This window comes from Oncorhynchus masou, chromosome 19 (assembly GCF_036934945.1).
Source record: "Oncorhynchus masou masou isolate Uvic2021 chromosome 19, UVic_Omas_1.1, whole genome shotgun sequence".
In the NCBI taxonomy this organism is placed as follows: Eukaryota; Metazoa; Chordata; class Actinopteri; order Salmoniformes; family Salmonidae; genus Oncorhynchus; species Oncorhynchus masou.
The window spans coordinates 40,236,185-40,261,329 of NC_088230.1; the positions used below are offsets into that span (position 1 = coordinate 40,236,185).

Genomic DNA, 25,145 nt, shown 5'->3' on the forward strand with positions numbered 1-25,145 from the left:
TTTAAGCAGTCTTGTTTTCAGATTAGCCTTGTTAAAATCCCCAGCTTCAATGAATGCAGCCTCCGGATAAATGGTTTCCAGTTTGCAAAGAGTTAAATAAAGTTCGTTCAGAGCCATCGATGTGTCTGCTTGGGGGGGATATATACGGCTGTGATTATAATCGAAGAGAATTCTCTTGGTAGATAATGCGGTCTACATTTGATTGTGAGGAATTCTAAATCAGGTGAACAGAAGGATTTGAGTTCCTGTATGTTTCTTTCATCGCACCATGTCTCGTTAGCCATAAGGCATACGCCCCCACCCCTCTTCTTACCAGAAAGATGTTTGTTTCTGTCGGTGCGATGCGCGGAGAAACCCGTTGGCTGCACCGCTTCGGATAGCGTCTCTCCAGTGAGCCATGTTTCCGTGAAGCACAGAACGTTAGTCTGATGTCCCTCTGGAATGCTACCCTTGCTCGGATTTCATCAACCTTGTTGTCAAGAGACTGGACATTGGCAAGAAGAATGCTAGGGAGTGGTGCACGGTGTGCCCGTCTCCAGAGTCTGACCAGAAGACCGCCTCGTTTCCCTCTTTTTCGGAGTCGTTTTATTGGGTTGCTGCATGCGATCCATTCCGTTGTCCTGTTTGTAAGGCAGAACACAGGATCCGCGTCGCGAAAAACATTCTTGGTCGTACTGATGGTGAGTTGACGCTGATCTTATATTCAGAAGTTCCTCTCGACTCTATGTAATGAAACCTAAGATGCCCTGGGGTACTAATGTAAGAAATAACACGTGAAAAAAACAAAAAACTGCATAGTTTCCTAGGAACGCGAAGCGAGGCGGCCATCTCGCTGTTAATCTACCCATGGTGTCCGATTTCAAAAATGATTTATAGCGAAAGCACAACATATGATTGTTAGCTCATAGCCAACTCAAAACACAGCCATTTTCACACAAAGCAGAGATATAGATAAAATGAATCACTAACCTTTGATCTTCATCCGATGACACTCATAGGACATCATGTTACACAATACATGTATGTTTTGTTTGATAATGTTCATATTTATATCCAAAAATCTCAGTTTACATTTGCGCCTTACGTGCAGTGATGTTTTGATTCCAAAACATCCGGTGATTTTTTTCCCAGAAATACTCAAAATAAACATTGATAAAAAATGCAAGTGTTATTCACAGAATTAAAGATAGACTGATCCTCTATGCAACCGCTGTGCCAGATAAAAAAATGTAAAACTTTACGGAAAAAGCATAATCTGAGAACGGCGCTCGGCACTCCGCCATCCACCATCAACATTAGTTCGATAAAAATAACACTAAATATTCGCTTACCTTTTGATGATCTTCATCAGAAGGCACTCCCAGGAATCCCAGTTCGACAATAAATTACTGATTTGTTCCATAAAGCCCATTTAGCCACTTGTTAGCGTGTTCAGCCCAGTAATCCATCTTCATGAGGCGTGACCATTTCCTCCATGACAACAACACAAAATGTTCCGTTACAGGTCGTAGAAACAAGTCAAAACATGTCTGCAATCAATCTTTAGGATGTTAACATATATCATCAATAAGGTTCCAACCGGAGAATTTCATTGTCTGAAGAAAAGCATTGGAACGGGAGCAAGCTGTCGGGATTGCGCGTCATGAGACCGAGTCTCTCTGCCAGACCACTCACTCAGATAGCTCCTATGAGCCCTCCTTTGTAATAGAATCCTCAAAACAGGTTCTAAAGACGGTGACATCTAGTGTAAGCCCGAGGAAGTGCAATCACATCCATAACTATCGGATTTAAATAGGCACTGTTTTGAAATTCAACTTCTCACTTCCTGTTTGGATTTCTTCTCAGGGTTTTGACTACCATATGAGTTCTGTTTTACTCACAGACATCATTCAAACAATTTTAGAAACTTCAGTGTTTTCTATCCAATAATAATATGCATATATTAGCATCTGGGACAGAGGAGGCCTTTCAGTTTGGGCACGCAATTCATCCAAAAGTGAAAATGCTGCACCCTACCTTAAGAGTAACAGGTAGTTAAACCTTTTTATCTTATTCATATTTTTATACGCTGTTGTTGGTTAGGGGCTTGTAAGTAAGCATTTCACTGTAAGTTCTACACTTGTTTTCGGCGCATGTTACTAATAAAATTTGATACCTGTTGTATTCGGTGCTTGTGACAATTTGAATGGACCACTATCAGGCACCTGTCTCATTCCAATGGTGTTCGATGGGCTTGAGTTCAGAGCTCTGTGCTGGCCAGTCAAGTTCTTTCACAACGATCTCGCCAAACCATTTCAATTTTTCGTGCCTTTTCACACCGCTTGATATAGAGGTCCTGGGTGGCAAAGAGATCGGCCCCAGTGATATACGGTCCGCACAACCCTCAAGCTCAATTTGATCAAAGGCGGTGCTATTGTCAGTGGTACAGCTGTTTAACCTTTTCAGTATTTGACGGCCCAAAGGCAGTGTTTCGCCGCCTTCACGACTGTGTGTGTATTTGGACCATTTAAGTCTTGTCATTTGGACACCGAGGAACTTGAAGATCTCCATATACTCCACTGCCGCCGCTTCAACATTGATGGGGCGTGCTGTCACTTCCTGGTTTCTGAAATTAAAATATTTTCTGCTCTTTGAAGCTGATGTACAAAACCCAAACTAAACAAATTGTAGAAACATTGAATGGATCTAACCCTTATTAGGCTTGCTTTAAATTAGAATGAAAGATCTACCCTGAGTGTAAAACAATAAAATAAAAACATTAAGAAAAGCTTCCTAATTTTGAGTTGCATCCCATTTTTCCCTCAACAGCCTCAATTTTTCAGGGCATGGACTGCAAGGTGTCGAAAGCGTTCCACAGGGATGCTGGCCCATGTTGACTCCAATACTTCCCAGAGTTGTCTCAAGTTGGCTGGATGTCCTTTGGGTGATGGACCATTTTTTTTCTCCTTTTATTTAACCAGGTAGGCCAGTTGAGAAGAAGTTCTCATTTACAACTGTGACCTGGCCAAGGCAAAGCAGTGCGTCAAAAACAACAGTTACACATTGTGAAGGTGTAAGCTATATTACATGGATTTATTCGACTTTCTAATGTGTTTCTCTGTAGTGGTCACTACTCTAAAGGAGGTCTGTATTGATGTGTTTCTTTGTGTTTTCCAGGAATAGACTTCAAGATCAAAACTGTTGAACTCCAGGGAAAGAAGATCAAACTACAGATATGGTGAGTGGAGGAGGTGTTTGTACATGGTCAAATGGTTTGTTTCTACTGTCCCGGACATGGTGTCTACTGGCCCGGACAGAATTTCTACTGGCCCGGACATGGTGTCGTTTTTAAAGACATTGGGTGATGCAGGGCCTATTCATGGGTTGTACGTTTCGTCACTATTGGTTTGAACTTTTGTTTTAAGACTAATGCCCGACTGAGCGTTCTACTCAATGCATCGTCAATAATTGCTGAAGATTTGGTTTATAGTGCAGTACTGTGACTTGGAAAACACGATGACATTTAAAAAAAGAGGCAAATAATTAGTAGGAGACCCTTTGCCATCTTTGTGATGTCACCATATTTACTTTGGATGTAGTATAACTTAAGCTAGCTAAGATTGAGGGGACACCATCCCATTTTAGCTATTTTTGTCTTTAAAGTAAATTTGATGACATAAGTGGCAAAGTTGTTTCCTACTAATTATTTGGTGACTTTAGCAATGTCATCGTATTTTCAAGCCACTATAGTGTGAAGTTGATGAAACAGTCATTAGCTCCTGTTCTAGAGGTCGGCCGATTTATGATTTTTCAATGCCGATACCGATTATTGGAGGAACAAAAAAAAGCCGATACTGATTAATCAGCCAATTTTATTTTTTAATTTAATTTATTTGTAATAATGACAATTACAACAATACTGAATGAACACTAATTTTAACTTAATATAATACATCAAAATCAATTTGGCCTCAAATAAATAATGAAACATGTTCTATCTGGTTTAAATAATGCAAACAAAGTGTTGGAGAAGAAAGTAAAAGTGCAATATGTGCCATGTAAGAAAGCCAAAGTTTCAGTTCCTTGCTCAGAACATGAGAACATATGAAAGCTGGTGGTCCCTTTTAACATGAGTCTTCAATATTCCCAGGTAAGAAGTTTTAGGTTGTAGTTATTATAGGAATTATAGGACTATTTCTCTCCACACCATTTGTATTTCATATACTTTTGACTATTGGATGTTCTTACACTGGCAATACTAATGTGCCTATAACAGTATAGCTTCCGTCCCTCTCCTCGTCCCTACCTGGGCTCGAACTAGGAACACAACGACAACAGCCATCCTCGAAGCATCGTTACCCATCGCTCCACAAAAGCCGCAGCCTTTTCAGAGCAAGGGGAACAACTACTCCAAGTCTCGGAGCGAGTGATGTCATCGATTGAAACTCTATTAGCGCGCACCCCGCTAACTAGCTAGCCATTTCACATCGGTCACACCAGCCTAATCTTGGGAGTTGATAGGCTTGAAGTCATAAACAGCTCAATGCTTGAAGCATTGCGAAGAGCTGCTGGCAAAACGCACGAAAGTGCTGTTTTAATGAATGCCTACGAGCCTGCTGGTGCCTACCATCGCTCAGTCAGACTGCTCTATCAAATCATAGACTTAATTATAACATAACACACAAATACGAGCCATTGGTCATTAATATGGTCGAATCCGGAAACTATAATTTCGAAAACAAATCGTTTATTCTCAGTGAAATACGGAACCGTTCCGTATTTTATCTAATGGGTGGCATCCCTAAGTCTAAATATTGCTGTTACATTGTACAACCTTCAATGTTATGTCATAATTGCGTAAAATTCTGGAAAATTAGTTCGCAACGAGCCAGGCGGTCCACACTGTTGCATATACCCTGACTCTGTGTGCAATGAACACTAGAGAAGTGACACAATTTCACCTGGTTAATATTGCCTGCTAACCTGGATTTCTTTTTGCTAAATATGCAGGTTTAAAAATACACAGCCCAAAAAAATAAAGGGAACACGCTCCCGATGAGGTGATCTCCTCCCAGACCTGGATTAAAGCATCCGCCAACTCCTGGACAGTCTGTGGTGTAACGTGGCGTTGGTGGATGGAGCGAGACATGATGCCCCAGATGTGCTCAATTGGATTCAGGTCTGGGGAACGGGCGGGCCAGTCCATAGCATCAATGCCTTCCTCTTAAAGGAACTGCTGACACACTCCAGCCACATGAGGTCTAGCATTGTCTTGCATTAGGAGGAACCCAGGGCCAACCGCACCAGCATATGGTCTCACAAGGGGTCTGAGGCTCTCATCTCGGTACCTAATGGCAGTCAGGCTACCTCTGGAGAGCACATGGAGGGCTGTGCGGCCCCCCAAAGAAATGCCAACCCACACCATGACTGACCCACCGCCAAACCGGTCATGCCGGAGGATGTTGCAGGCAGCAGAATGTTCTCCACGGCGTCTCCAGGTTCTGTCACGTCTGTCACATGTGCTCAGTGTGAACCTGCTTTCATCTGTGAAGAGCACAGGGTGCCAGTGGCGAATTTGACAATCTTGGTGTTCTCTGGCAAATGCCAAACGTCCTGCACGGTGTTGGGCTGTAAGCACAACCCCCACCTGTGGACGTCGGGTCCTCATACCACCCTCGTGGAGTCTGTTTCTGACCGTTTGAGCAGACACATGCACATTTGTGGCCTGCTGGAGGTCATTTTGCAGGGCTCTGGCAGTGCTCCTCCTTGCACAAAGGCGGAGGTAGCGGTCCTGCTGCTGGGTTGTTGCCCTCCTACGGCCTCCTCCACATCTCCTGATGTACTGGCCTGTCTCCTGGTAGCGCCTCCATGCTCTGGACACTACGCTGACGGACAAAGCAAACCTTCTTGCCACAGCTCACATTGATGTGCCATCCTGGATGAGCTGCACTACCTGAGCCACTTGTGTGGGTTGTAGACTCCATCTCATGCTACCACTAGAGTGAAAGCACTGCCAGCATTCAAAAGTGACCAAAACATCAGCCAGGAAGCATAGGAACTGATAAGTGGTCTAGTCACCACCTGCAGAACCACTCCTTTTTTGGTCTTGCTAAATGCCTATGATTTCCACCTGTTGTCTATTCCATTTGCTCAACAGCATGTGAAATGTATTGTCAATCAGTGTTGCTTCCAAAGTGGACAGTTTGATTTCACAGAAGTGTGATTGACTTGGAGTTACGTTGTGTTGTTTAAGTGTTCCCTTTATTTTTTTGAGCAGTGTATATACTTCTGTGTATTGATTTTAACCTCTTACATCTATGGGGGCGCTATTTCATTTTTGGATGAAAAACGTTCCCGTTTTAAACAAGATATTTTGTCACAAAAAGATGCTCGACTATGCATATAATTGATAGCTTTCGAAAGAAAACACTCTGACGTGTCCAGAAATACCAAGATATTCTCTGTGCGTGCCCTAGAACGTGAGCTTCAGGCAAAACCAAGATGAGATGGCATCCAGGAAATGACAAGGATTTTTGAGGCTCTGTTTTCCATTGTCTCCTTATATGGCTGTGAATGCGAGAGGAATGAGTCAACCCTTTCTGTCGTTTCCCCAAGGTGTCTGCAGCATTGTGACGTATTTGTAGGCAGATCATTGGAAGATTGACCATAAGAGACCACATTTACCAGGTGTCCGCCCGGTGTCCTGCGCCGAAATTGGTGCGCAAAAGTCACCTGCCAGTATTTTTCCATGCGATACAGAGAGGAAAGCAAGCTTCCACGAACTGCATATCAATGAAGAGATATGTGAAAAAACACCTTGAGGATTGATTCCAAACAACGTTTGCCATGTTTCGGTCGATATTATGTAGTTAATCCGGAAAAAGTTTTACGTTGTAGGTGACTGAATTTTCGGTTCGTTTCGGTAGCCAGACGCAATGTAGAAAACGGAACGATTTCTCCTACACACAGACGCTTTCAGGAAAAACTGCGCATTTGGTATGTAACTGAGAGTCTCCTCATTGAAAACATCAGAAGCTCTTCAAAGGTAAATTATTTTATTTATTTGGTTATCTGGTTTTTGTGAAAATGTTGCGTGCTAAATGCTACTCAAAATGCTATGTTAGCTTTGCATACTCTTACACAAATTAGTCAATTTCTATGGTTCAAAAGCATATTTTGAAAATCTGAGATGACAGTGTTGTTAAGAAAAGGCTAAGCTTGAGAGCAGACGCATTATTTTCATTTTATTTGCGATTTTCAGAAATCGTTAACGTTGCGTTATGCTAATGAGCCTGAGGCTTTAGTCACAAACCCGGATCCGGGATGGGGAGTTTCAAGAAGTTATTAAGGCATTGATGTTTATGGTTAGGTACAGTCGTGCAACGAATGCGCTTTTGTTAAATCATCCCCGGTTTGGCGAAGTTGGCTTTTCTTTTTAGACAGATAGTCTTCGCACAGTTCGCAACGAGCCAGGCGGCCCAAACTGTTGTACGAGAAGTGACACAATTTCCCTAGTTAAAATAAATTCATGTTGCAGGCAATATTAACTAAATATGCAGGTTTAAAAATAAATGCTTGTGTATAGATTAAGAAAGGCATTAATGTTCATGGTTAGGTATACGTTCTTTCTTGCGAATTCGCTCCGCATCGATTATGTGCAACGCAGGACACTAGATAGACAAGTAATATCATCCAGGTGTAGTTAACGGAATTTCAGCCCTAAGAAGTTAATTATTTGACAACAGCCAGTGAAAGTGCAGGGCGCCAAATTCAAACAAATCTCATAATTAAAATTTCTCAAACATACAAGTATTTTACAGCATTTTAAAGATTAACTTGTTGTTAATTCCACCAGTGTCTGATTTCAAAAAGGCTTTACGACGAAAGCATATAATGCGATTTATGTTAGCCAAGTCACAGAGAAACACAGCCATTTTCCAGCCAAAGAGAGGAGTCACAAAAAGCAGAAAGAGAATTTATCACTAACCTGATCACTGATCCTCATCAGATTACACTCATAGGACTTCATGTTACACATTACATGTATGTTTTGTTCGATAAAGTTGATATATCTAAAAATCTGTTTACATTGGTGTGTTATGTCCTGTAATGTTTTGCAGAGAGCCACATCAATTTACAGAAATACTCATCATAAATGTTGATGGAATTAAAGATCTACTTCTCCTTAATGCAACTTCTGTGTCAGAGTTCAAAAAAGCTTTATGGAAAAAGCACACCATGCAATAATCTTGAGTACAGTGCTCAGGCACCAAAACAAGCCATACAGATACCCACCATGTTGTGGAGTCAACAGAAGTCAGAAACGGCATTATAAATATTCACTTACTTTTGATCTTCATCAGAATGCACTCCCAGGAATCCCAGTTCCACAATAATTGTTTGTTTTGTTCAATAAAGTCCATTTGTCCAAATACCTCCCTTTTTGTTGTCACGTTTAGTTCACAAATCCAAATTCACGAGGCGCAGGCACGCAGACAGTCAAAGTTCCTTTACAGTTCGTAGAAACATGTCAAACGATGTATAGAATCAATCTTTAGGATGTTTTTATCAGTAATCTTCAATAATATTCCAACCGGACATTTCCTTTGTCTTTAGAAATGAAAAGGAATGCAGCTCACTCTCACGGCCGCACGCATGACTTCGCTCATGGCATTCTGCCAGACCCCTTAGTCAAACAGCTCTTATTCGCTCCCCCTTCACAGTAGAATCCTGAAACAAGGTTCTAAAGACTGTTGAAATCTAGTGGAAGCCTTTGGAAGTGCAATTGGACCAAATTTTACACTGTATATTGGATAGGCAAAGACTTAAACCTACCAACCTCAGATTTCCCACCTCCTGGTTGGATTTCTTTTCAGGTTTTTGCCTGCCATGAGTTATGTTATACTCACAGACATCATTCAAACAGTTTTTGAAACTTGAGTGTTTTCTATCCAACGCTTCTGGGCCTGAGTAGCAGGCAGTTTACTCTGGGCACCTTTTCATCAAAGCTACTCAATACTGCCCCCCAGCCATAAAAAGTTAACTAGAGATTTTGATTTTTTTTTTATAAGATAAGTTTAATGCTAGCCAGTAACTTACCTTGGCTTCTTACTGCATTCGCATAACGGGCAGGCTCCTCGTGGAGTGCAATGTAAGGCAGGTGGTTCGAGCGTTGGACTAGTTAACCGTAAGTTTGCAAGATTGAATCCCCGAGCAGACAAGTTAAAAATCTTTCGTTCTGCCCCCGAACAAGGCAGTTAACCCACTGTTCCTAGGCAGTCATTGAAAATAAGAATGCGTTCTTAACTGACTTGCCTAGTTAAACAAAGGTGTAAAAAATCATCCACATCGATTTTCCGATTGTTATGAAAACTTGAAATCGGCCCTAATTAATCGACCATTCCTATTAATCGGTCGACCTCTATACTGTTGTCTGTAGACCGAGTCATTAGCCCCTGTTCTACTGCACAGCCAACGGAAGCTTTGTAACATGACGACCAGGACTGTCCCCCCCCAAAAAAATATTTTACAAATTAAATAAATGTTGTCACCCGAGAGTCGTCCTGTTCTTTCGACCAATCGATTGGTCTAAATGTTACAACTTATTTTTCCATACTTAGACACCCTTTGTGTTTGAATAAATCAACAACAGGGCACTGAGCTTTTCTGATGCTTTCAGCACACTGTTTGATTAAATAATTAAGACACAAATGGATGAAGAGCCTGATGGTCACACTGTGTTTAAAACAATGACAGCACAGTGCCTGTGTGACTGGCGCACGTTGTCCCTCTCTCCTCCCTACTACAGAGAAGGCACCAGAGCATTGTTCACCACGCTGTCCATGGTGTAGCTGCAACATCATTTCAGCCATTCAGTTCCTTGTTTCTGACTGCAAAGTTCTGTTACTGAAATCCCTCATTTTTTCGGAAAAACATTCCCTCAACTCTCGCTCTCTTTATGTGAAACGTGTGAGTGTCGGTATCAATAAATTGGTTCTAACAAACTCTGAACACAGTAACACATGACAGCAAAATGGATGTGGAGGATGTGAAAAATAAACTGGGAACAGGGAATGTTGACTGGTTGTTCAGGGGGGGACAGGGGAAGTGAGATCTGTGGAAGACATTTGACTTAGTTGTGAGATCCAGACAAAGGAGGACCAAGAGTTGCATGAGTATTATTATGCCAAACAGTCAGATTACATTATTTGTTTTGACCATGTGGAACGGTGTAAACGACACTAAATAATTCTAAAAATAAATATATATAGTCTTTATTGGAGCAGACTAAAAACAGTTGCATGCGTTTGTGAATGGCAGATTATTTATTCTTTAGGATAATTATTCAAAGCTCCCTTTGTTATTTAAAAAAATGTTTGATTGCATTGTCTCATGAACGAATGAAATATTTGAATTATCCAGTAGCCTATATATTGAAATATAGGCCTAAGTAACAGTATCAAGACTGAACAGGACACGCTCTTGGTGGTTATACAAGGGTGTTATACAAAGCCTACTAATGATAATGACATTACATATTGTTATAATGGTGATAATAATACGAACAAGGAGATGAATAGAAAGGAGGGTACAGGAGCGAGAACTGCATATTGTGTGGGACAAACAGGTGCGGTTAGATATCATTTTTCTCTCTGTTTGGAACCGTGTAAACAACACTGAATAAATTCTAATTTCTAAAGAAATTAAATGGCAAAACCTTAATTACAGCAAAGAAAATATTAAAAACAGCCGCATCGGTGAAATAGCTTTATCTGCCATGTTGCATGAGGCTTGGTGCTCACAGAATCAGTAGGCTATTGATCACTCAAACGGGTAATAGAATCTCTTACTTTTGTAGATATACAGTGCATACGCCCTGACCTTTCCTTTTGTTACTTTACAGCCTTATTCTAAAATGGATTAAACTGTCCCGTCCCCCCCTCAATCTACACACAATACCCCATAATGACAGAGCAAAAACAGGTTGTTTAGATATTTTTACAAATATCTTAGAAAATAAAAAACATCACATTTACGTAAGTATTAAGACCCTTTCCTCAGTACTTTGTTGAAACATCGTTGGCAGCTATTTCAGCCTTGAGTCTTCTTGAGTATGACTGTACAAGGTTGGCAAACCTGTATTTGAGGAGTTTCTCCCATTCTTCTCTGCAGATATTCTCAAGCTCTGTCAGGTTAGATGTGGAGCGTCGCTGCACAGCTATTTTCAGGTCTCCAGAGATTTTCGATCAGGTTCAAGTCTGTGCTCTCAGGGACATTGAGACTTGTCATGTGCCTTTTACTGAGTGGCTTCTGTCTGGACACTGCCATAAAGGCCTGCTTGGTGGATTGCTGCAGAGATGGTTGTCCTTCTGGAAGGTTCTCCCATCTCCACAAAGGAACTCTGGAGCTCTGTCAGAGTGACCATCGGGTTCTTGGTCACTTCCCTGACCAAGGCCCTTCTCCCCCTATTGTTCAGTTTGGCCTGGCGGTCAGCTCTAGGAAGAGTCTTGGTGGTTCCAAACTTGTTCCATTTAAGAATGATGACCACTGTGTTCTTGGACCTTCAATACTGCAGAAATATTTTGTTACCCTTCCCCAGATCTGTGCCTCTACACAATCCTGTCTCTGAGCTTTACGGAAAATTCTTTCAACCTCATGGCTTGGTTTTTGCTTTGATATGCACTGTCAACTGTGGGACCTTATGTTGACAGGTGTGCAAATCATGTCTAATCGAGTCCACATGTGGACTCCAATCAAGTTGAAAAACATTAAGGATGACCAATGTTAACAGGATGCAACTGAGCTCAATTTCGAGTTAAGTAAATAAGCTATTTCTGTTCATTTTTTAAAATTAATTTATTGATTTAAAATTCACCGGGTTTCATTTAGTTTATTGAGGGGAAAATGTATTCAATCCATTTCAGAATACGGTGTCAGGATACTTTCTGAATACACTGCACAGTCGTGGCCAAAAGTTGAATGACACAAATATTAATTTTCAAAGTCTGCTGCCTCAGTTTGTATGATGTTAATTTGCATATACTCCAGAATGTTATGAAGAGTGATCAGATGAATTCATTGCAAATTAACTGAATCCCCCAAACATTTCCACTGCATTTTAGCCCTGCCACAAACGAACCAGCTGACATGTCAGTGATTCTCTTAACACAGGGGTGAGTGTTGACAAGGCTGGAGATCACACTGTCATGCTGATTGAGTTCTAGTAACAGACTGGAAGCTTCAAAGGGAGAGTGGTGCTTGGAATCATTGTTCTTCCTCTGTCAACCATGGTTACCTGCAAGGAAACACGTGCCGTCATCATTGCTTTGCACAAAGGGCTTCACAGGCAAGGATATTGCTGCCAGTAAGATTGCAACTAAATCAGCCATTTATCAGATCATCAAGAACTTCAAGGAGAGCTGTTCAATTGTTGTGAAGAAGGCTTCAGGGCGCCCAAGAAAGTCCAGCTAGCGCCAGGACCGTCTCCTAAAGTTGATTCAGCTGCGGGATCGGGGCACAACCAGTACAGAGCTTGCTCAGGAATGGCAGCAGGCAGGTGTGAGTGCATCTACACGCACAATGAGGCAAAGACTTTTGGAGGATGGCCTGGTGTCAAGAAGGGCAGCAAAGAAGCCACTTCTCTCCAGGCAAAACATCAGGGACAGACTGATATTCTGCAAAAGGTACAGGGATTGGACTGCTGAGGACTGGGGTAAAGTCATTTTCTCTGAATCCCCTTTCCAATTGTTTGGGGCATCCGGAAAAAAGCTTGTCCGGAGAAGACGAGGTGAGCGCTACCATCAGTCCTGTGTCATGTCAACAGTTAAGCATCCTGAGACAATTCATGTGTGGGGTTGCTTCTCAGCCAAGGGCGTAGGCTCACTCACAATTTTGCCTAAGAACACAGCCATGAATAAGGAATGGTACCAACACATCCTCCGAGAGCAACTTCTCCCAACCATCCAGGAACAGTTTGGTGACGAACAATGTATTTTCCAGCATGATGGAGCACCTTGCCTTAAGGCAAAAGTGATAACTAAGTGGCTCGGGAGAAAAAACATCAATATTTTGTGTCCATGGCGGGGAAACTCCCCAGACCTTAATCCCATTAAGAACTTGTGGTCAATCCTCAACACACACATCCTGACAAATCAAATCAAATCAAATCAAATTTATTTATATAGCCCTTCGTACATCAGCTGATATCTCAAAGTGCTGTACAGAAACCCAGCCTAAAACCCCAAACAGCAAGCAATGCAGGTGTAGAAGCACGGTGGCTAGGAAAAACTCCCTAGAAAAGCCAAAACCTAGGAAGAAACCTAGAGAGGAACCAGGCTATGTGGGGTGGCCAGTCCTCTTCTGGCTGTGCCGGGTAGAGATTATAACAGAACATGGCCAAGATGTTCAAATGTTCATAAATGACCAGCATGGTCGAATAATAATAAGGCAGAACAGTTGAAACTGGAGCAGCAGCACGGCCAGGTGGACTGGGGACAGCAAGGAGTCATCATGTCAAGTAGTCCTGGGGCATGGTCCTAGGGCTCAGGTCAGTTGAAACTGGAGCAGCAGCACGGCCAGGTGGACTGGGGACAGCAAGGAGTCATCATGTCAGGTAGTCCTGGGGCATGGTCCTAGGGCTCAGGTCCTCCGAGAGAGAGAAGGAGAGAATTAGAGAACGCACACTTAGATTCACACAGGACACCGAATTGGACAGGAGAAGTACTCCAGATATAACAAACTGACCCCAGCCCCCCGACACATAAACTACTGCAGCATAAATACTGGAGGCTGAGACAGGAGGGGTCAGGAGACACTGTGGCCCCACCCGAGGACACCTTCGGACAGGGCCAAACAGGAAGGATATAACCCCACCCACTTTGCCAAAGCACAGCCCCCACACCACTGGAGGGATATCTTCAACCACCAACTTACCATCCTGAGACAAAGCTGAGTATAGCCCGCAAAGATCTCCGCCACGGCACAACCCAAGGGGGGCGCCAACCCAGACAGGATGACCACATCAGTGAATCAACCCACTCAGGTGACGCACCCCCTCCAGGGACGGCATGAGAGAGCCCCAGCAAGCCAGTGACTCAGCCCCTGTAATAGGGTTAGAGGCAGAGAATCCCAGTGGAAAGAGGGGAACCGGCCAGGCAGAGACAGCAAGGGTGGTTCGTTGCTCCAGAGCCTTTCCGTTCACCTTCCCACTCCTGGGCCAGACTACACTCAATCATATGACCCACTGAAGAGATGAGTCTTCAGTAAAGACTTAAAGGTTGAGACCGAGTTTGCGTCTCTGACATGGGTAGGCAGACCGTTCCATAAAAATGGAGCTCTATAGGAGAAAGCCCTGCCTCCAGCTGTTTGCTTAGAAATTCTAGGGACAATTAGGAGGCCTGTGTCTTGTGACCGTAGCGTACGTGTAGGTATGTACGGCAGGACCAAATCAGAGAGATAGGTAGGAGCAAACTCCAAGCATTGATTATGCAAGAATGGGCTGCCATCAGTCAGGATGTGGCCCAGAAGTTGATTGACAGCATGCCAGGGCGGATTGCAGAGGTCTTAAAAAAGAAGGGTCAACACTGCAAATATTGACTCTGTCAACTTTATGTAATTGTCAATAAAAGCCTTTGACACTTATGAAATTCTTTCTTCTTGTACTTCAGTATTCCATAGTAACATCTGACAAAATTATCTAAAGACACTGAAGTAGCAAACATTGTGGAAATTCATTTGTGTCATTCTCAACTTTTGTCCACGACTGTATATAATATATACAGTTTGAAGTCGGAAGTTTAAATGCATTTAGGCTGGAGTCAATACAACTTGTTTTTTTTAACCACTCCACAAATTTCTTGTTAACACACTATAGTTTTGGCAAATCGGTTAGGACATCTTCTTTGTGTATGACACAAGTAATTTTTCCAACAATTGTTTACAGACAGATTATTTCACTTATAATTCACTATTACAATTCCAGTGGTTTAGACGTTTAGACACTAAGCTGACTGTGCCTTTAACCTCATGGAACTCTAGGGGCAGTATTTCATTTTTGGATAAAAAAACGTTCCCGTTTTAAACAAGATATTTTGTCACAAGAAGATGCTGGACTATGCATATAATTGACAGCTTTGGAAAGAAAACACTGACGTTTCCAAAACTGCAAAGATATTATCTGTGAGTGCCACAGAACTGATGCTACAGGCGAAACCAAGATGAAACTTCAAACAGGAAATGAGCTAAATTTTTGAAGCGCTGTTTTCCAATGTCTCCTTATATGGCTGTGAATGCACCCTGAACGAGCCTACAATTTCTGCCGTTTCCCCAAGGTGTCTGCAGCATTGTGACGAATTTGTAGGCATATCATTGGAAGATTGACCATAAGAGACCACATTTACCAGGTGTCCGCCCGGTGTCCTGCGTCGAAATTGGTGCGTAAACCTCAAAATTAGTTTACGGCAGGGTAGCCTAGTGGTTAGAGCGTTGGACTAGTAACCGGAAGGTTGCAAGTTCAAACCCCCGAGCCGACAAGGTACAAATCTGTCGTTCTGCCCCTGAACAGGCAGTTAACCCACTGTTCCTAGGCCGTTATTGAAATTAAGAATTTGTTCTTAACTGACTTGCCTGGTAAAATAAAGGTAAAGTAAAAAAAAAAAAAAAATTACATTCACTAGTTCCAAAAACATCCAGTGATTTTGCATAGCCACATCAATTCAACGAATACTCATCATAAATGTGGATGGTAATACAAGTTATACACATGGAATTATAGATATACCTCTCCTTAATGCAAGCGCTGTGTAATTTTTTTATAAATATATATTTTTAAACGTTCCGGAATAAGCAAACCATGCAATAATCTGAGACGGCGCTCAGAGGTAAAAGTCATAATAGCCGCAATGATGGCGTCAACATAAACAAGAAATGACATGATAAATATTCCCTTACCTTGGATCTGCACTCCAGGAGTCCCAGGTCCACAATAAATGTTTGTTTTGTTCGATAATGTCTGTTAATTATGTCCAAATACCTGCTTTTGTTAGCGCGTTTGGTATACATATCCAAACGCTCATTCTGGTCAGCGTTATGTCGGACAAAAACTTCAAAAAGTTATATTACAGATTGAAGAAACATTTCAAACTAAGTACAGAATCAATGATTTGGATATTTTTAACATATAGCTTCAATAAAGTTCCAACCGGAGTATTCCTTTGTCTTCATGATCAATGGAATGCAAGTGGATACCATGAGGAATGCATGTGGTCAGAAAATGGCTGACAGCCAGACACCTGTTCATTCTGTTCTTATTCAGTCCCAAAACAAAGTAGAAGTCTCATTCAAATTTCTATAGATGGTTGACATCTTGTGGAACCACTAGGCAGAGCAACATTAATATCTCAAGGGGATTTCATTGGGAACTGTGGCGAATACATACAAAGCTCAGATTTCTCACTTCCTGCCTTGCTTTCTCCTCAGGATTTCTGCCATATGAGTTCTGTTATACACAGACATCATTCAAACAGTTTTAGAAACTTAAGTGTTTTCTATCCAATACTACTAATAATATGCATATATTAGCAACTGAGACTGAGGAGCAGGCTGTTTTACTTTGGGCAACTTATTCATCCAAGCTACTCAATACTGCCCCCCAGCCATAAGAAGTTAACAGAGACACAGCTGGTCAGGAGAGGTTTATATATAATGTGTTTAACAGGGACACCGCTGGTCAGGAGCGGTTCCACACCATCACCACGTCCTACTACCGAGGCGCCATGGGCATCATGCTGGTCTATGACATCACCAACGCCAAGAGCTTCGAGAACATCAGCAAGTGGCTCCGCAACATCGACGAGGTACACATACATACACACATGGACATTATACACACCAATGTTTGAGACCACCTAAAGAGAGACTGGAGAAAATGGCGACAGTCACGACCCAGACCGGGAGGGGGAAATGCCAGTCCAATTCAAGACCATTATTGTAATTTTGTCAAATCACCACCATAATAAGAGTTAAAAATGGCCAGTATTTTTTTGTTCATATTTCAGAACATATGGATTCTATATAGACATTGATTAATGAGAACCTACACACTGAGGGAAAACAGAGCCACTCTACAAATTATTACTAACCCAAACACAGTGGGGAACAATGGGCCTTCTAAGCCTTCAGAGAAGGGCTAAAGTTAAATTATATTTATATAAATTTATATTTATTTAGTACATCTTTTCTTAACTGCATTGTTGATTAAGGGCCTGTAAGTAAGCATTTCACGGTAAGGGTTCGAGTTAGTCTGTAATATGTTTTTCAGCATGCCAATGAGGACGTGGAGAGAATGCTGCTAGGCAACAAGTGTGACATGGAGGACAAGCGGGTGGTACCAAAAGCCAAGGGAGAGCAGGTGAGACGCAACCCACACAGCAGGGTTTCCGTTAAGAAAATGGAAATATAGACCGGCAGCATCTACATTTTTCTGACATTTGTCCCTACTGGGCACTTTGAAGATATTAGAATAACGGTCCACATTTCAAATCAATTTTTTTTATATAGCCCTTCGTACATCAGCTGATATCTCAACGTGCTGTACAGAAACCCAGCCAAAAACCCCAAACAGCAAGCAATGCAGGTGTAGATGCACGGTGGCTAGGAAAAACTCCCTAGAAAGGCCAAAACCTTGGAAGAAACCTAGAGAGGAACCAGGCTATGTGTGGTGGCCAGTCCTCTTCTGGCTGTGCCGGGTGGAGGTTATAACAGAACATGGCCAAGATGTTCAAATGCTCATAAATGACCAGCTTGGCCAAATAATAATAATCACAGGCAGAACAGTTGAAACTGGAGCAGCAGCAAGGAGTCATCATGTCAGGTAGTCCTAAGGCATGGTCCTAGGGCTCAGGTCCTCCGAGAGAGAGAATTTGAGAGAGCAAACTTAAATTCACACGGGATACGACAGGAGAAGTACTCCAGGTATAACAAACTGACCCGAGCCCCCCCGATACATAAACTACTGCAGCATAAATACTGGAGGCTGAGACAGGAGGGGTCAGGAAACACTGTGGCCCCATCTGAGGACACCCCCGGAGAGGGCCAAACAAGAAGTATATAACCCCACCCACTTTTCCAAAGCACAGCCCCCACACCACTAGAGGGATATCTTCAACCACCAACTTACCATCCTGAGACAAGGCCGAGTATAGCCCACAAAGATCTCCGCCACGGCACAACCCAAGGGGGGGTGCCAACCCAGACAGGAAGATCACATCAGTGACTCAACCCACTCAAGTGACGCACCCCTCCTAGGCCCCTGTAATAGGGTTAGAGGCAGAGAATCCCAGTGGAAAGAGGGGAACCGGTCAGGCAAGGACAACAACGGCGGTTCGTTGCTCCAGAGACTTTCCGTTCACCTTCACACTCCTGGGCCAGACTACACTCAAAGTAAAGACTTAAAGGTTGAGACCGAGTTTGCGTCTCTCACATGTGTAGGCAGACCATTCCATAAAAATGGAGCTCTATAGGAGAAAGCCCTGCCTCCAGCTGTTTGCTTAGAAATTCTAGGGACAATTAGGACGCCTGTATCTTGTGAACGTAGCGTACGTGTAGGTATGTACGGCAGGACCAAATCAGAGATGTGTAGGAGCAAGCCCATGTAATGCTTTAGGTTAGCAGTAAAACCTTAATCAGCCCTTGCCTTGACAGGAAGCCAGTGTAGGGAGGCTAGCACTGGATTAATATGATCAAATATTTTGGTTCTAGTCAGGATTCTAGCAGCCGTATTTAGCACTAACTGAAGTTTATTTAGTGCTTTGTCCGGGTAGCCGGAAAGTAGAGCATTGCAGTAGTCTGACCTAGAAGTGACAAAAGCATGGATTTATTTTTCTGCATCATTTTCGACAAAGTTTCTGATTTTTGCAATGTTTCGTAGATGGTAAAAAGCTGTCCTTGAAACAGTCTTGATATATTCTTCAAAAGAGAGATCGGGGTCCAGAGTAATGCCAAGGTCCTTCACAGTTTTTTATTTGAGACAACTGTACAACCATTAAGATTGATTGTCAGATTCAACAGAAGATCTCTTTGTTTCTTGGGACCTAGAACAAGCATCTCTGTTTTGTCAGAGTTTAAAAGTAGAAAGTTTGCAGCCATCCACTTCCTCATGTCTGAAACACATGCTTCTAGTGAGGGCAATTTTGGGGCTTCACAATGTTTCATTGAAATGTACAGCTTGTGTGTCATCCGCATAACAGTGAAAGTTAACATTATGTTTTCGAATGACATCCCCAAGAGGTAAAATATATATATATATATATAGTGAAAACAATAGTGGTCCTAATATGGAACCTTGAGGAACACTGAAATTTACAGTTGATTTGTCAGAGGACAAACCATTCACAGAGACAAACTGATATCTTTCCGACAGATAAGATCTAAACCAGGCCAGAACTTGTCCGTGTAGACCAATTTGGGTTTCCAATCTCTCCAAAAGAAAGTGGTGATCGATAGTATCAAAAGCAGCACTAAGGTCTAGGAGCACAAGGACAGATGCAGAGCCTCGGTCCGATACCATTAAAAGGTCATTTACCACCTTCACAAGTGCAGTCTCAGTGCTATGATGGGGTCTAAAACCAGACTGAAGCGTTTCGTATACATTGTTTGTCTTCAGGAAGGCAGTGAGTTGCTGCGCAACAGCCTTTTCTAAAAAATTTGAGAGGAATGGAAGTTTCGATATAGGGAGATTTATTTATTTTTATTTTTTTTATTTTTTTTGGGGGGGGGGTCAAGGATTTTTCTGGGTCGGCTTTTTCGAGAGACTTTATTTCTGCCACTTTTAGTGAGTTTGGTACACATCCGGTGGATAGAGAGACCAAGCACAGGAAGCAGCTCTTTCAGTAGTTTGGTTGGAATAGGATCCAGTATGTAGCTTGAAGGATTATTTTCATCATTGTGTCAAGAGATATAGTACTAAAACACTTGAGCGTCTCTCTTGATCCTCGGTCCTGGCAGAGTTGTGCAGATTCAGGACAACCAAGCTTTGAAGGAATACACAGATTTAAAGAGGAGTCTGTAATTTGTTTTCTAATAATTGTGATCTTTTCCTCAAAGAAGTCCATGAATTTATCACTGCTGAAGTGAAAGCCATCCTCTCTTGGGGAATGCTGCTTTTTAGTTAGCTTTGCGACAGTATCAAAATGGAATCTCGGATTGTTCTTATTTTCCTCAATTAAGTTGGAAAAATAGGATTATCGAGCAGCAGTAAGGGCTCTTCGGTACTGCACGGTACTGTCTTTCCAAGCTAGTCGGAAGACTTCCAGTTTGGTGTGGCGCCATTTCCGTTCCAATTTTCTGGAAGCTTGCTTCAGAACTCGGGTATTTTCTGTGTACCAGGGAGCTAGTTTCTTATGAGAAATGTTTTTAGGGGTGCAACTGCATCTAGGGTATTGCGCAAGGTTAAATTGAGTTCCTCAGTTAGGTGGTTAACTGATTTTTGTCCTCTGTCGTCCTTGGGTCGACAGAGGGAGTCTAGAAGGATATCAAGGAATCTTTGTGTTGTCTGTGAATTTATAGCACGACTTTTGATGTTCCTTGGTTGTGGTCTGAGCAGCAAACGTTAAAAAATTTACCTTCAGTCAACAATACGAGTAATGAACAGCTACATCACTAGCCTATGTATAGGCAGTGAGTTTCAAGTTAGGGGAAGCAAATTTTCAAAATAATGCACATTTATAATAAAGCATTCCAGGCATCACATTTGCACACTAGACTACTATTCATAGTCATCTTGTTTATGTTGTCCACATAATAGACCAATAAGAAGGGGAGACACTATGATGTAGTCCATATAATAGACCAATGAGAAGGGGAGACGCTAATATGATGTTGTCCATATAATAGACCAATGAGAAGGGGAGACACTAATATGATGTGGTCCATATAATAAACCAATGACAAGGGGACACACTATTATGTAGTCCATATAATAGACCAATGGGAAGGGGAGACACTAATCTAATATGACGTTCATCTATACGTTTAAGCGTCATTGATTTAACAGTGATGGCGTGAATATGACTGGTTTCAGGAAACCAGGCGTATGTCGTGCGTCACTACTTCACAAGAGAGACATTTGAACGTTAACGTTAACTTGAACCTAGTTGGTTTAGCCACAGAAAAAGTCAGGAACCTTCCCGCTAGCCATGATTGGCTGAGATAATGAGTGGGCTGGACATGCCGATAGATGAGTTCTGATTGGTCTGCTAGGTAGCTGCCTTCTGTCTATAATATGAGCTGCTCAGTATCTGTAGGTAATCCTTTTTAACGCAGCTGTTTGAAAGACATCACGTAGTAGAATTGAAAAGGTGTTGGTCCTCCAGAAAGTGGAGAACGGGTTTTGAGATCAGTGGAATTTGAGTATGATAACTAAGGAGATGGAGAAAATTCTGGCATTTGATTTGCAAATATGCAGACCGAGTTGAAAAAAGATCACACAGAAGGCTGTGGTATAAAACACCTGTCCGGATTACATATTCAATCTCAGTCAACCGTGACAGAGAGGGAGAAGCATCCATTAATATGGGTAAGAGTCTAGCTAGCTACATTTTCAGATATTACGCATTTCAATATTTTATCAAAGTAGTTTTCATTTCAAGTTAGTGTACTGTTAGCTAGCTATTTAATGTTAGCTGGCTGGCTAGCTAGCTCATGTTACATGTATGATGTAATATCCGTTCACCTACTCTGCGTCTCACAAACCAAAAATCTCAGATTTGGACTCATCAGACCAAAAGACAGATTTCCACTGATCTGCTCGTGTTTCTTGGCCCAATCAAGTCTCATTGGTGTCCTTTAGTTGTGGTTTCTTTGCAGCAATTTGACCATGAAGGCCTGATTCACACAGTCTCCTCTGAACAGTTGATGTTGAGATGTCTGTTACCTGAACTCTTATGCATTTATTTGGGCTGCAATTTCTGAGGCTGGTAACTCTAATGAACTTATCCTCTGCAACAGAGGTAACCTTGGGTCTTCCTTCCCTGTGACAATCCTCACGAGAGCCAGTTTAAGCATAGCGCTTGGTTTTGCCAACTGCATTCGAAGAATCTTTCAAAGTTCTTGAAATTTTCCAGATTGACTGACCTTCATGTCTTATTAAAGTAATGATGGACTGTCATTTCTCTTTGGCAAGAACAGCTCAAATAAGCATACTATGGAGTTGGTCTTTGACCAAATAGGGCTATCTTCTGTATACCCCACCTCCCTTGACACAACACAACTGGAAAAACACATTAAGAAGGAAATATATTCCACAAAATAACTTTTAACAAGTCACACCAGTTATTTGAAATACATTCCAGGTGACGACCTCAAGTTTGTTTGGTTACTACATGATTCCAAATGTTATTTCATAGTTTTGATGTCTTCACTATTATTCTACAATGTAAAACCCTGGAATGAGTAGGTGTCAACTTTTGACCGGTACGGTGTATACACATGCATACATACAGCGTGGATTACACTAGCTTGAGCTTGTGCAACACAAGAACACACACACACAGTTAAAGGTTGTAAGGAAACCTGATTCCTGTCTCACAGGAGACTTGCCTTATTTTGGGACCAACCCTCTAATATTTTCATTTCATCTCTCGCCCTCCTATCTCTCTCTCGCCCCTCTCTCACCCCTCCTATCTCTCTCTCGCAGATTGCCAGAGAACATGGTATTAGGTTTTTTGAGACGAGTGCCAAGGCCAACATCAGCATCGAGAAGGCTTTCCTCACGCTAGCAGAAGACATCCTCAGGAAGGTGTGTGTAATAATGGTGAAGATGGAATGTTTCTATGCATAGTGTGTGTGTGTGTGTGTATATATGTGTGTGTATATATATATATATGTGTGTGTGTTGCAGACGCCCGTCAAAGAGCCCAACAGTGAAAACGTGGACATCAGTGGTGGGAGTGGAGTCACAGGATGGAAGAGCAAGTGCTGCAGTTAGAACAACCCTGTCTGTCCCTCACACACACACTAACGCACGGAAGCACACACTCTCTAACCGCTAACTCAGTCTCTCTAACACTCGTCCCCTCTATCTGTTTTCTCTATCTCCATCTGTTCTCACTGACAATAAACCACTTCAGTCTTCTGTTCCCACCCCCATGGTCTTCCCCCCTCTCATGGTCTGATGTCATCTTTCCGAAAATCAGTTTTGGTAATAAGAGATCATGTTTCCTGTTTATTTTAAAGGTTGCAAAACGCGAGTCAAAAAGTCAGTCACCTTTTTAATCTTTTCTTTGCCTGAGTCCACCGGGTCCCCTCACCGTCGGTCAGGAAAATAAATAAAATAAAAAAATAAAAAGACAAATGTAGGACTAACATTTTGTACACTAGTGGGTTTCTGAGACGTGTTGGGTCATTTTGAGTTTTGTAACTGAGGGTTTATTTTGTCCTGTGCCTTATATGGAAGACGGGGGCGGAGCCACATCCACCCAATAAAATTTGTTTAATCTTCTTGCTCCTCCCATAGTGAGGCCCAGCAAAGGTTTGAATTTCTGCTCCAACCAGAGAACAGCTTGTTAGGATGTCTGCTCCAACCAGAGAACAGCTTGTTAGGATGTCTGCTTAACGATGGGGGATTGTTTTACATTTGGATTTATTTTCCTTTATTTGGGGTTTAATTTTTCATGCATGCAGATGTGTTTGGGTTGGAAGCATTTGTAATACGTTGTTTCTGTAATGTTGGAACACTCGGTTGTATGGAAGGAGATTGAACGTTCTCAAGAAAATTCAAACAGTTTTGCAGATCCATTAAAAATAAGCTTGTTTAAGTTACTGGACTCGCTGGTGTGTTTCTGTTCATTACCGTGCTCCTTAGTGTGTCTGACAGAGCATGTTAGCTTGGTGCTACCGGCCTGTTCATTGGGTTCAACATTGTGTTTTACTGTGGATGAAGTGAAGGGAATTGTAAACACAGTGATCACGTTGGTTCCACCAGGCTAAAGGAGAATCCCAATTGGTTTTGCTTCCCTGTCCTCTGCTTGCCCTCTGCTTGCCCTCTGCTTGCCCTCTGTTGTCCTCTGCTTGCCCTCTGTTGTCCTCTGCTTGCCCTCTGTTGCCCTCTGTTGCCCTCTGCTTGTCCTCTGCTTGTCCTCTGCTTGTCCTCTGCTTGTCCTCTGCTTGTCCTCTGCTTGTCCTCTGCTTGTCCTCTGCTTGCCCTCTGCTTGCGTCTTTGGGGGGGAAACAAGTGAAAGGTAATCAAGGAGAGGAAACATTGAAACAAATGCCCTTGTATGAAATGACTCCTCCACTCTTGGGGGCAATGCAAATAGTCTAGGTGGTCACTTGATTAGATGTTCAGGGGTCTTATGACCTGGGGTTAGAAGCTGTTTTGAAGCCTCTTGGACCTAGACTTGGTGCTCCGGTACCGCTTGCCGTGCGGTAGCAGAGAAAACAGTCTATGACTAGGGTGGATGGAGTCCATGACAATTCTTAGGGCCTTCCTCTGACACCGCCTGGTATAGGTCCTGGATGGCCGGAAGCTTTGCCCAGGTGATATACAGGGCCGTATGCACTTCCCTCTGTAGAGCCTTGTGGTCGGAGGCCGAGCAGTTGCCAAACCAGGCAGTGATGCAATTCACATAGGAATGTGTTGTAGATTGTCATTCTCATTGAAAGGAAGTCCATGAAGTGGAAGATCTGTTCTGTGTGCATTTTCTATTTCAATTTGCATCTTATACTTTCGGTTTTGAACACCAGATTCAAACAGCTGAAAATACAATATTTTTGGTTATAGAAAATATATTTCACAGCTGTTTAGATGGTACAATGATTATCTACACTATACTTGTTTTGTCACAAACTGAATTTTAGCAACCAGGAAATGGCAGACAATTGTTTTTATAAATAACCCAAGATCGATCAGCATGACATTACCAATAGGAGCAAATAAATCATAGTGCAGAACAAGCAAGGAGGTGGGCGGAGCCAAGCACGTGGTAATGAGATCCTATTGGCACTTCCTAGGATTGACATTTTTTCAGTACGGGAACGCCTACTCTGAAGGTACTAGCCAATCTTGGGGGTTGGGCTCATAACATGGTTCAGCTCATCTCTGCGAAAGAAGGCTAAAAAGGTGGAGATTAAAAGCTGGACTCCTGAATTCCTCCAGGACTGTTTTGAGTCCA

The 25,145-nt window shown here is 42.3% G+C and overlaps 1 protein-coding gene across 1 annotated transcript in view; it reads left to right on the forward strand.

The window, feature by feature from the left end:
• Nucleotides 1–23,793, forward strand: part of LOC135506268 (ras-related protein Rab-10) — a 35,057-nt gene extending 11,264 nt beyond the window's left edge. The window contains exons 2-6 of the mRNA XM_064925808.1: nucleotides 3,157–3,217; nucleotides 16,694–16,832; nucleotides 17,297–17,386; nucleotides 22,670–22,771; nucleotides 22,874–23,793. Coding sequence (XP_064781880.1) covers nucleotides 3,157–3,217; nucleotides 16,694–16,832; nucleotides 17,297–17,386; nucleotides 22,670–22,771; nucleotides 22,874–22,960 — 479 coding nt within the window. The 3' untranslated portion in view covers nucleotides 22,961–23,793. The remainder of the gene's footprint in view (nucleotides 1–3,156; nucleotides 3,218–16,693; nucleotides 16,833–17,296; nucleotides 17,387–22,669; nucleotides 22,772–22,873) is intronic.
• The last annotated feature ends 1,352 nt before the right edge of the window (nucleotides 23,794–25,145 follow it).